The sequence below is a fragment of the Delphinapterus leucas genome, chromosome 9 (assembly GCF_059928025.1).
Source record: "Delphinapterus leucas isolate spDelLeu-1000000601 "Yukka" chromosome 9, BTC_Dleu_Yukka2, whole genome shotgun sequence".
NCBI classification, from domain to species: Eukaryota; Metazoa; Chordata; class Mammalia; order Artiodactyla; family Monodontidae; genus Delphinapterus; species Delphinapterus leucas.
This window is the reverse complement of record NC_143137.1, coordinates 96,702,181-96,715,353: the sequence shown is the minus strand read 5'-3', so window position 1 is coordinate 96,715,353 and position 13,173 is coordinate 96,702,181. Positions and strand designations below refer to the sequence as shown.

At 48.6% G+C, this 13,173-nt stretch overlaps 1 protein-coding gene across 6 annotated transcripts in view; it reads right to left on the bottom strand.

The window, feature by feature from the left end:
- The window catches only part of OGDH (oxoglutarate dehydrogenase), a 76,674-nt gene that overhangs the window by 37,927 nt on the left and 25,574 nt on the right, over positions 1-13,173 (bottom strand). For 4 of the 6 annotated variants that reach the window (XM_022593100.2, XM_089917860.1, XM_089917858.1 and 1 more), the window contains exons 3-4: positions 10,527-10,718; positions 8,643-8,745 (exon numbers count right to left, since the gene is read on the bottom strand). In XM_022593100.2, the coding sequence (XP_022448808.1) occupies positions 8,643-8,745; positions 10,527-10,718 (295 nt within the window). Of the gene's footprint in view, positions 1-8,642; positions 8,746-8,876; positions 8,968-10,526; positions 10,719-13,173 lie in introns of all 6 variants that reach the window. The other 2 variants (XM_089917859.1, XM_089917862.1) reach the window with 1 other exon arrangement.

Here is a 13,173-nt window from a genome sequence, read left to right as displayed (position 1 = left end):
GAGCAGACAAAGACAGTCAGAAAAAAAAAATTACAGACCAATATTCCCTATGAATACAGATGCAAATACATATATATATAGATGCAGCAATATGCACAAAGAATTATATACCATGACCAATTGAGGTTTATTCCAGCAGTACATGTAAGTTGGGTTCAATACTTGAAAATCAATCGATGTAATCCACCATTGATCAGGAACAAAGCAAGGATGTTCATTCTTATGCCTCTTAGTCAACATGGTACTGGAAGGTCCAACCAGGGCAATTGGGCAAGAAAAGGAAATAAAAGGCAAACAGATTGGAAACGAAGAAATAATTGTTCCTATTTTCAAGTGAGATGATTGTCTACCCCCAAAATTCTAAAGAATCTACTAAAAAAAAAAAAGTCCTAGAATAAGTGAGCTCAGCAAGGTCACAGGACACAACATAAAAACAATCAATTGTACTTCAAGATATTAGTAATGAATAGATTGGACACTAAATTTTTTTAAAAACAGGAAGTAATGACATGTAAATCTAACAAAACATGTACAGAATTTGTATGCTGAAAACTACAAAAAGCTGATGAAAGAAATCAAAGATCTAAATAAGTGAGACATACTATGTTCATGGATTGAAAGGCAATATAGTAAAGATGTCAATTCTCCTTAAATTCATCTATAGGTTTAACACAATTCCTACCAAAATGTCAGCAAGAGTTTTTGTAAATGTAGACAAGCTTACTCTAAAATTTACATGGAAAGAGACAGGCCCTAGAACAGCCAAGGCAATTCTCGAAAAGGAAAATAAAGTTCAGCAGCTACAGTAATCAAGACAGTGTGGTGCTGGTGGAGGGACACACCTATTGAAAGAACAGAGAACCCAGAAACAGACCCACTGAATAAGTCCAACTGATTTTTGATAAAAGTGTATAAAAGCAATTCAATGAGAAGAAAGACAAACTTTTCAGTTAATGGTGCTGGAGTGATTGACATCCACAGGCCAAAAATAAACAAACCTTGATCTAAACTTCATATCCTATACAGAAATGAACTCAAAATGGATCACAGAGTTAAATGTTAAATGCAAAACTATAAAACCTTTAGAAAAATACAGGAGAAAATCTTCAGGATCTAGAGCTAAGAAAAGAGTTCTTAAACTTGATACCAAAAACATGATCCATAAAAGGGAAAATTGATACACTGGACTATAGAGTTTAAAACTTTTGCTCTGTAAAAGACCCTATTAGCCGAAGAACAGAAGAAACAACACAAAGGTCCTTCAGTGAGTAAATGGTTAAAACAATTCTGGGACATCTATGGCAAGGAATGCTACTCAGCAATTAAGAAGGAAAAAATTAGTGTTAGAAAAGCATGCTGACTGAAAAATGCCAATTCCAAAATGTTACATATTGTGATTTGTAAAACATTCTTGAAATGACAGAATTATAGAAATGGAGAACAGAACAGTGGTTGCCAGGCGTCAAACATGGGGGTGGGGTAGAAGGGGAGTAAGTGTGGCTACAGAGGGGCAGCAGGAATGACCGCTGGAGTGATGTAGACCTCTGTGGCTTGACTGCTGTCAGTGTCGGTATCCTGGTGTGATGTACTATGGTTTACAAGATGGTACCACTGAGGGAACTAGCTGAAAGGCATATGAGAACGTCTCTGTTATTTTTCATAACTGCATACAATTATTTCAAAATGAAAAGTTTAATCAAAACTAGAGTCTCACAGACATTATAAGATGGAGGAAAAGAGAACTTCTGAGTGACACCTGGCATGGAAGGAAGACTGGCCACTGTGGTGAGTGACAGCAGGCAGATGACCCCCAGCACCCCACTCTGGATTCTTCAAAGGTGCTCTGCCCAGAACCAAGGGTCATTAAGGACTCCTTACTTCATTAAGTAACGTTTTATCAGTACTTCAGTTGGCCTTCAAACATGGGAAGATCAAAAGGGAAAAAATGCCCAGGAAGCAGAATCTGAAAGAATCCAGAGTCCAGTCAGGGGCATAGTGCAGGATGTGGAGGAAACGACGTGCCAACATGCAGAATGTAGTGTGGCCTCAGGTCCCCGCTGGCTACAGCAGGAGCTAGAGACAGCCTACGCTAAAGACGGAAGCCCAGCGAAGCGATGGTGAGACACACGTGGAGGTGAAAATGCTCTTCAGAACACAAATGGACAGAAGCTAATATGACATGGTAAGTAGCTCTACCTGTTGGATAACAGCTATATGACAGGAAAAACATATCTCAAGACAATTAACAAACTTCAAAACACTCGACAGAGCTGTGTCAACTTTCCCCAAATTGCATGCTGGGGAAAGCTGCACATCCTGCTCAAATGAAGTCCTCAGCTCCAGAAAAGTGAAAGGCTCGTTATTTTCATACCTCCTACTGTTAGCATTCGAAGTCGTTCCTTGAAAACTGCAAGGTCTGAGAGGCAGAGTGGGATAGCATGGGTGAGTGCAGAGGGAAAAAGACAGGTGAGTTAGTTTAAAAAAACCCCAAACACCCAAAACCCTACACCATTACCGCAGGAACAGGTAGCACAAACACTGTCACACAGACATAGACACTGAAGGAGAACAAGGGAGGGGGGATATGTGGTCTGAGAGCTACTTTGATAAACATGGAAACGGTTCATGAACAGCTGGAATAAGGTGAATCTGAAGGAGGGAAAGGCTGCTCCCTGAGACCGAGAAGCCACTGTGTGGTGGCAGCTGAGACCTCCTCACTTCCCCATCCTGAACAAGTGGCCGACACAGAGCTCTCCTGGGAAGCCAAATCCACCCAGTCCAGACTGCTTTGGGATGAAAAAACTGGGGAAAAGAAAATGAAAAAGCCTAATTTTTGTGTCCCATTCCTCAGAACTGGAGCATCAGGCAGCAGACTAGGCCCAAAACCTCAAGCTCCTGCTGGATTCTAAAGAGTAGAAGGTAGGTCCTTGGTCTCCCCTCTCGAGAAGGCAGAACCAGGATGGAGGAACTCAGCTGCTGAGGACACAGGCTGAGAGCCACACACGTGCACAGCTGCACACACTCCTGCCCCACACCTGGAAGCTTGCCTGGTGCTAGTGAAAATCAAGATGTTGATCTGGACACACAAAATGCCTCCTGACGCTGGTTCCCTGGGAGGGTGGGCCTGATGACTGAGGGGTCAGAGCATGGTCACTGGCACTGTGGCTGCTCCCTGCCCTGGGAGTAGAGAGGAAGGCCAGCCAATGCATCCTTGGACGCTGATGGCAAGAGCTCTGACTCAGAGAGGACGGAGACGCCTGCTCTGAGTGGGTAAAGCTCTCCTCCTCGCCCTCGAGGACGGCAGCACCTACCAAAGACCTCAGAGCCAGTGGCTCTCAAGATAATGGAACGTCCAGGTCCTACACAAAAGCATGGATGCTTTGCTTAAGGCAAGGATGAAGACTCTTCATTTTTTTCCTTCAATCCTCATAATCAAGACATACGACCATGCCAAGGAGCCATAAGCGTTGCCTGTGGGACTATCTCCCCACCTCCCCTGCCACCTCCCCACCCGCCGCCGGCCTCAAAGGGAACTGCAAACGTGCATCTGTTAAAAAAAATCTAGGGACTTCCCTGGTGGCACAGTGGTTAAGAATCTGCCTGCCAATGCACGGGACACGGGTTCGAGCCCTGGCCCGGGAAGATCCCACATGCCACGGAGCAACAAAGCCCGTGCGCCACGATACTGAGCCTGCTTTCTAGAGCCCGCGAGCCACAACTAATGAGCCCATGTGCCACAACTACTGAAGCCCACGCGCCTAGAGCCTGTGCTCTGCAACGAGAAGCCACCGCAACGAGAAGCCCGCGCACCGCAACGAAGAGTAGCCCGCACGCAGCAACAAAGATCCAACGCAACCAAAAACTAATGAAATAAAATTTAAAAAAAAATCTAAAGGCAATACGGTAAAATGTTTACATTTGTTCACTCTGGGTACTGGATACGTGGATGCTTTTATTCTTATCTGCACTTTTTGGATATTTTTAAAATAAAACACAAAGAAAAGACAAAAACCGAAGGAGAGTGGAAAGAGAAGAGATATTCTGGTTGTCATTTACAGAAAGCGCAAGGGATTCCCAGCACCTGAGCACTTTAAAACATTTTTAAAAATTACTTCTTGATGAGCACAAGATGCTCTGCTGGAGAGACAGAGAACGGCTGAGATTTGGCCGTGTTGTTCCTAAGTGAAGCATAGCCGGCAAGAAGCAGGGATGTGCCTTGGTCTGCCAGTTCCTGGGCATCCAGGACGGAGGACACCCCTGCAGGGGGATGTACCCACAATGACCTTAGCTTAGCCTGCCCTCCTGAGTCACTTGGGGAACCTGATCCCAACTCTTCACTCAGTGGTCTGGTGGCACCACACATTCACTGCACACAGCAGCCAATAAATGCTAAGTAAACTGCTCTCTATTGTTCTGAAATTATGAAAGCAGATTAAAATTCAACTCTATTTTTAGCTCATTCTTCCCAGCCATCAAGGGGTCAAAACTCAACCAGAAAGAACGCTCTGGAAGGTCAGAAGGGTGGGGAGACTTCATGTCCTGCTGTGCTGGACATGAACTAGCTAAAATGTTGCCATAATTTGGACTTTTGAATTGCCCTTTTAACTATTTAACTCAAGCTCATTTCCTAAGACTGACAATTTGCAAACACTAATGGTAAACATAAGTTTCACGCCTTCCTCTCTATTTACAGAATTTGTTTTGAGTTCTCCTTTAATTATGTTTAAATCTCACATTTAAGTAAATTTCAATCGTTTTGTCACTGTGAATAGTTATACTATAGAATTTATATAGAAACCACAGACGATGGCACTTTTAAGCTGGAACCTAACTCAAATGCTGCCCTTGGAAGAGGAGAGGAAATGGAGGGCAAGAGCTAATGAGAACTTTCACCATGTCCCCACCCAGCCAAGGGCAGCTCTGCTGAGGCCAGAAACAAGACTTCCCCACGCCCCGTCCTCACCCCAGCGAAGCAAGGACTGCATGCCAGCGCAGGACTGCAGCCTGGAGGGGGAAGAGCGCACAGGCTGTGTGGAGTTGATTTGTTTCTACTTAAGGTGGCAACAACCCCGACCCCAAGGGACTCGCTGTCAAAAGCTGCACGCTGACCCTTCTTTAGGGCCAACCAGGAGCGGCCTCGCTAGAAAACCTGATCCCATCTGGAGACTTCCCACCTCTCCCGAGGGAGGAATGTGGAATGTGTGCCCAGGCATCTCAGGTTGGAGCTCAACTCTCCTCCACCCGATGCGACATAAATCAAGATGCGCTTCTGGGGGACACCTGGAACCTGGCTCCTAACATAATACATCCTGGGAAAAGGCCCCCCTTTCCTAAGCAGTCACTGCACAATTCTAGACCATAATCCACACCTGAGAAACTGTTCTAACATTAATTGTTAAATTTTAATCAAAATAATCGATAACCCCACCATCTCAATGATATTTCTGTTGCATTCACAGTATGTTCTGTGTGTACGTGTCTCACGGTGACGCTGACATGCTGGGACCATCCAGCAGCTGGAGCATGTCGGCCAAGTCGGCTGTCTACCTGTTAACACTCTCTACCAGTGACTGCGGGGGCCATGAGTATTTCTAGGATGTTAGCATAGGGAACCTAGGCCAGCGTTTCCCAACCTTCTCAGAATTGGTCAGAAAAGGGCAAGAACTCAGTGGAAACTTGTCATATTTTCCACCTTATTAAAAAAAATTTGAGGGGACATCAGCCCTGCCCGCCCTGCAGACCTGCACTGGCTAGCGCTGCCCTTGGGAACGGCTTCCTGACTTCACCCAAGGCTCGCAGCTGTTCCTCTGGCCCTCGTGCTGCTCCAGCAACAGCACAATGCTCAAATACCTGAGGGGTGATCACCGCCTGGGCCTCGGTTTCCCCAGAAGAGGATGGAGAAATCGTGCCGCATCCACCGGGAGAAAGGAAGGGCAGCTCAGAGGTGTTACGAGCGGGACGCAGGCTTGGGGAAGGCTTCTGTGCAACACAGGACGCCACTGCAGTCACTCACTTACCCCAGACCAACACGTGGGCCACGCCGACCCCCCGCTTTGGCAGGTCCCTGCCCCGGAGCTACCCTGTCTCCTCGTCACTCAGGGTGCAGCCCAGTCCTTGCTACTACCAACTCCTGTGGTACCCACTCTGGGTTATTTGCTCCATTTCTTGGTTTCTAAATATATATCTTTACCAGAGAGACCAGCAGCTACTTATCTCAAAAGATTATTAACAATCACAGTGGCTCACACCTTCATGGAGCTTAGTAAGCTCCAGGCACTATTCTCAGGAGTTTATTTAATTCTGAAACAACCTAACAGACGAGGAGACAGAGACAGAGGCACACAGCTAGTCCTGGCAGAGCCGGGCTTCCACATAGGGAGCTGGCTCGAACCCAGGCCCTGAGGTTCAGATAAGATGGTGGGCAGGAAAGTGCTCTAGGGACTGTCCAGTGTCCCTGAACAGAGCGGTCACGTTGGACCAGTTGTTTTCATAAAGACCTACATACATCAAGGGTGAGATAATTTAAGACTAACTTTCCTACACTAACCCCATTGATCATGACCCTCACGTCACACTATTTTGAATTCTCGGGATGCAGTGACCTTTTCTCCTGCACAGGAGGGGGCTGCTGCCCAACTTCTCCTGCTGTTTCTGAAGGGCTCCCCGCTGGAGGATGCCCAGTCTTCCTCAAATGAGCTCAGGAAGTTCTGGGCCACCTCTGTCTGTCTCTGGCTTATAACCCTCGCCATGCTGACGCAGAACCTCACAGGGGCACACTCGGGGCACTATTCCAGAGTAGAATGTAAGGCAAGGCCGAGATGGCCAAGAAAGAACTAGGAGGAAGGACAGAGGTCCTGCCTCTGCCCCTGCCCCTGATGAGAGCTGTGAACTGAGGAGCCAGGCAGCATCAACAGGCCTGGGGGATCCCACCCTTCACAGACTCCTGGGCTGGGATGGCCTGGGGGGCGCTTCCAAGAAAGCCCCGCCTGTGCCTGTGGGCTGCGGCGGGCGCCATCCCACCCTGACCAGTCTTGCGTGGGACAGAGAAGAGCTCCAGGCTCCCCAGGCGGTACTAATGAGCTGGGAACCACCAAAAAAGGTCCGTTTTGATACCAAGAAACTAGCAACCAGGGATGGCACAAGGAACAGGGGAGATGCAGTTTCGAATGGGAGAAGGAGACCCCACCTCCCCTGTGCCTTTCTTGTTTAAATGCTTGACTGTGCATGGGAACGCCAGCCTCTGTGGCCTGTGCCGGGCTGGCTCTGCAGTCATCCTTTTCTGGAGAGACAGCTCCAGGGCACAGGGCCTTGAGCTCTCATCAGGCAGCTGGTGCCCTGGGGCTCGCAGGCCTCTCACGTAGAGGGGGTGCTCTGCCCTGGACCTGGTGCGGACTCACGGTGTTGAGGGGGCTTCAGCGCTGGTGAGCACAGGTTGGGTCGGGCCTGGGTGCTGCGGGGACTAAGTGGCGAGGAAGAGGAAAGGAGCTCCAAGTGTCCTCGGGGACACTGCAAAGAGAAGCTCACTTCTGGGGTGCACAGTTGTCACCACTCAATAAAGTAGCAGGATTAAGCTCACGTCCTGCCGACAATCTGAACTGGCCCTATTTAATCATATTCAGGAGGGCTTCTCTAATCTTTCTTCCAAAAACTGCTAAAGTGCAGGTACAAAGTAGAAGAAACCCTGCATTACCTAGGAGTGTTTCTGAAATGAAGACGGAGCAGAGACGAACCTCTAACGTCAATCCCAGGGCCAACACTGTTTGAAATCCAGCCTTACCTGACTAGTGCCTGACCTCCCACGTCACAACTCGGACACGCCTCTAAGGGCATTCGGGCACCACAAAGCGTTAGTGACTGTTATTCAGGAGGCAAATTTCGTCCCCTCCCAAAGAGCAGCGTTAGGCAGGTAGGTAACCATCAGTTTTATTAGCATGCACAGTGTTTCTCGAAAACAACCTGGCCATTTAAAAATTAGTCACGTCGTCATTTCTGCAGCACAGGTTAGCAGCACGGTGACTTAGAGCAGGTTAACTTGAGAAAGCAACCGCAGGTGTGAGCCCAGCCACGCCCCTCTGCTCAAGACAGAGGGGGTACGGTGAGCGGGACTACAAGCGCCCGCGGGGACGCCTTCCAAAGTTTCCTCAGTATGATCACCGGCATTTGAGAATCGAGACACCCAAACTGCACCACCTGCTCTGGAATTCACCCTGTCAAAGGCAGGCCACACCGTGCTTCAGAGCAGACAGTGTGTGACAACGGTCCTGAGCAGTGCCCCGTCTGGGGCAGCACTGCCCTGAGATCTGGAAACCGAAGCCAGACGAGCTGGTCTCTGGAATATCTTCTGACCCGCCTGCCTGGGTGGGTCATCTTTTTCTCTGTGCCACAAACCTTTTCTGCCCCCAAATTTTACTTTCCAATTTTGAGACTTAGACAATTGAGCTCATACGATCTGGCTGAAAAGCTGAGATAAAAATAACTTGCCCAAAACACACTAAGGCTACATGACTGATAAATGTCAAGTGATCAGAACGAAGGAAACTTAAGAGTCTTTCCCTTCCGCCTGTGGACGTCCTGGCTGCCACAGGCTGGGACACAGAGAGAGGAGCCACGCAGCGCAGCGCTGGCCGCTCTCAGACCCTCACCAAGTTTGTCTGTGGATGAGATAATATCAGCGGGCACGGAGGAGTCCAGATCAGCATCCAAAATTCCCAGGGGGTCCAGCTGTGCTACATGGTGCCCTCGTATCTACAAATGGGCCAGCGATGGAGAGGGAAGGACACACACAAAAGGACAGGAGAAAAAAAAGAGGGAAGGGGTAAAAAAAAAAAAAAAAAGTAAAATTACATTAAAATTAGTGTTTACAGATTAATTCTCACCCACGTTTGAAGAAACAGTTACTGGAGCATCATCAAAATTTACACAACTAATTCCGAGAGGATCAAGTTTTGCAATGTGGTGACCCCTGACCTGGAAGCAATAATACAAGCAGTCATTAAGCAGGTCCTGTGGGCTGTGGCGAGGGGTAAAAGTTGCACTTGGTCAAACCTTTCCCTGAGAGTGACAATGAACCCAAACAACAAAGTCAGTTTGTAAAAAGCCTTACAATAGTTTGTTTTAAAGCACTATTGTGCATAAATGCACTTTTATAAAAAGGGGATAAGCTCCTCAGGTTTTGATAAACCTGGCAGTCTAAAAGGACCCACTTCTCGGGATCCTTCACAGTTTTCCTGGATAAACAGAAATGGGATATGCTGGGGACTTTAGCTCCAGTGCGAAGACCACTCAGCTTAGAACACGAAGTCCCTAAGGAAGGGGTGGGTGCGGCCCTGCTGCGTGGGTCAGGGCACAGGGGGCACAACAGCAGACAGCTGCAACAGGGACCTCAGTGCCTGATCTGAACCATTTAAAAGCAAAAAGACACGTAAAGTCCCTTCCAATTTTGTTTCTTTAAGTCTTGGATACTTTATCCACTGTTTCTTGCTAACAATTTGGGAAGGGGAGCAGCTGCTGAGAAGTCACTTAAAGACCAACAGAAATGACTGAGGCTGAATAAGTCAGGCAGTGGTCAGCACACACCAACTGTGCCTCTTTCTACAGAAACGCCCACTGTGAATGGCGTGCGTCTCGTCATTTGCCCTGGGGAGAGAGCCTGACTTGCCAGGCTCCAACAGGACAGACCCACCCTGTGCTACCTGTCCTGACACCTGTGGCAGCTGGCCCCGTGGGCGGAGGGGAACGGTCCACATGGCCGTTTCCAGGAAAGAGAACATTCGAGAGAGAACTCTGTGGTGTGACACCCCTGCTACATTGCAGCAATGCCAGAAGAGGCAGCAGGGGAGCCCATGTCCTGGGAGCTCCCAGAAGAGTCTCCCCGGGCCCGATTTCTCCTCCTTTCCTCCTGAGAACTATTCATAGACCAGGTGGTAAAGTCTGAATTCTGGGCTCTTCTCCACACCACGCGGATATCCTGGAAGGGGCTTCTGGGCTCTGAGAAAGGCCATGGAAGCCCTTGGCTCTGCATGAGCCTCCTCCAACGGGGCTGACCACTGACTGGAATGCTCCTGGAGAGGTGGCCCCTCTGCAGGCTCAGCTGCCCCTCACCTGCCTCTCCCTGCTTCCATGGGCTCTGGTTCTGTCCCCAAACCCTACAGGTTCATTTTGTCTTATTGCATTTGGGCCCCAGCAACTGAGAAGGGGAGCAGCACACCCCTCCCGGTCACTGCTCCCTCCTGGGCATCGGCACTTCCCCTGACGCCCGGGCACTGACCGCGTTTCCCTGCTCACAAATCATTCTTGCCAAGCTATGGGAAGAAATAAGGGCAGGTGCTAAAGGTGGCAGAGGATCTGCTCAAACAGGGTGAGACTGCCTGGGCTCCTTTTCTCTTGTCATATGTCATTTTTGCCTCCCTCCAGCACAGAGCAGGGAGAGAGAGCGCCTAGTGTTTGGTGGGGGTGAAAGTTAAGCGACAACCTTCATGGGGTCAGCAGGGCACTCTGTCACGGATGGCTGGCCGCAGCCACCTTACCTGGTAGGCCCTGATGAGAGACTGCACTGCCAGGTGATCCTCCACCAGCTTGTCCACGTTGGGCTGAACCTCCACCAGGGGCTGTGCTCTGGCCACAGCTGACAGGGAGCCCAGGCTCAGGGGGAGCGGGCTCTGGTAGGCAGTGCCCGGGGGTGCTCCGGCGTTGGTGTTTCGGAAAAAAATGTCCCATGACTGAAGACAAAGAAGGAACACACATGTCACTCCGTTGCTCCCCTAAGGCCTAGGACTCATTTTTAGCCAAAAAGAGAACTGTTCTTGGCAGGTAAGCCTTGATTATGCCCATCTACCAGTAGCCTGGTTGGGTCAACTTCTTCCTACTCTGGATAGCCTGCTTCTGCCCCCAGAGGGTGGCTCTCTCAGAGGCTGGGCCCCTGCTTCCATCATTCCCTCAGATGCGCCTCCTCACCCCAACCCTACGACGCAGATGCCCTCCCATCAAAAGCCCCAAGGCCCAAGGCCGAGCAGCTCTGCTCGGCTTGCGGGTGCCAACTGCTTCCATGGCAGGCAGCCCAGAAGGCAGGTGAACAGAGGCCTTCCTGCCCCATCTGTTCCCTGCCTAGTCATCCGGAAGACCAATGCTCGTGGCCCTCCTGCCTGTAGGGCTGCAGCTGCCCCAGGTCCTCAAACCCCAACTGGGCCTCCTCAGGGGAACTGAGTGCATTTAGATCCTCTTTCCAGACCACAAAGGCGTGGCACAGCTTTTGAAGCCCAGGCCTGCTTGCTTGTGCTTTCTCGCCGGACATAAAACAGAATCAGGGGGACTTCCCTGGTGGCACAGTGGCTAAGACTCTGCGCCCCCAACGCAGGGGGCCCAGGTTCGAGCCCTGGTCGGGGAACTAGATCCCAACACGCATGCCACAACTAGGAGTTTGCAGGCCGCAACTAAGGAGCCCGTGCGCTGTGGCTGAGGAGCCGGCGAGCCGCAACTAAGGAGCCCACCTGCCGCAACTAAGACCCGGCACAACCAAATAATAAATATTAAAAACAAAAACAAAAAAACCCCAAAGAGAATCAAGGCCTTTACGTAAGAGCCCGGAGCTTGGGCCTGTGAAGCCTGAAGCATCCCCACTGACCCCTACAGAAATAGTCTTGTCACTAAGGGCTCAGGGTGTGCAGTCGGAGGCAGAACCTTAAATCTGAGCTCTGAGATCTTGGCAAATAACCTAAATTTCTGTGCTCAGTTTTTTCATCCGTAAGATGAGGACAAAAAAAATCTATATATTCTTCATAGGTTTTTTTTTTGTAAAGACTAAAGGCATTTAGCACACAATCTGGTAGGCAGTTGGCATGACTGGTAGTAACTGGTATTACTACTGGTTTCAACTTCCTTTGTGCTAATGTGAACTAACTCCTCTTCCTATTATTTTTGGCTATTTTGTATTTGATTCAATTTTTTCTTTTCTTTTTTTTTTTGGCCATGTTGTGCGGCTTGTGGGATCTTAGTTTCCCGACCAGGGATCGAAACTGTGCCCCCTGCAATGGAAGTTCGGAGTCCTAACCACTGGAGCGCCAGGGAATTCCCTGATTCAATTTATAATCTGCATAGACACTCTGAACTATAATAGTTTATCTCATATAAAGACATGAAGCTTAAAATAAAATTTTAAAGGTCAGAGAAACTAAGACTTAATAAAATTCCATTGCCAAAAAGTATATATTAAAACTCAGAGAGTTTAGAAACGTGAAAACATTGTCTTTCTTCTCTGCCATGCATTTTCCAGTTTCTAAGATTCTTCTGTCAATAAACTCTGGTTAGACTTCTTGAAAAATCTGGAGAGGAGAAACTTCACTAGATTTTTGTTCACCCTCCCAGTTAAGTGCTACCAAGATGTTGTCCAGATGGGCTCATCTGGGAGCTTGGGCAGGTATCGAATGGGTCTATCTATGTCTGGGCAGAAACCTTGAGACTGGTCCTGAAGCCTGAAGGTCTTCTGGCTTTTTCAGGCAGGCTCTTTATGACATGTAGACGTACAGACTTGGATGGTCCGAGAGATGGCTGCATGCTGCCGCCAGTCACAAACCCCTGGGATGCGCACAGGCCTGGAGCATCACACAGGGCAGCCCGGCCTCTCACTAAAAGTGTTTCTGAGGGGAGCTTTCCAGAATGTTTATATCATTCTACATAAGAACATAGTCCTTTCGTATTCAAAAAGATTAATTAAAAAAAATCAAACTATTAGGGAGATGATAGTACAACACGGTGAATATACTAAAAACCAGAATTGTACAATTTTTACATGTGAATTCTATCTCAATAACAATTTTTAAATGTTTTAACATATCTCACTATTCAAGGTTTTACTGTTTTTACCTTTCTGGTTAATTTTCAGCATGTCAGGTGATGGTAGAAGGGAGCTCTGGGGTTCTCTTTTGGCAAAGGCCATAACACCGACTGCAGAGCACCTTGCATCACGTGACCTGACAACCAGGGGCATTCTACACCCAGGGCTTAGAACCCCAAGACCATTCTCTCCCTCTGAGTCCTCTAACAGGGGTAAAAGCAGGAGGCCCACCAGAGAAAGCAACCGACTTACTCTTGGGAGAGAAAGGAGAGGATGCCTCAGGATCAGCAGCCTTGGGCAAGGTAAGGCTGCCCCAAGCTCGGCACCCACCTGGTTCCTTACAA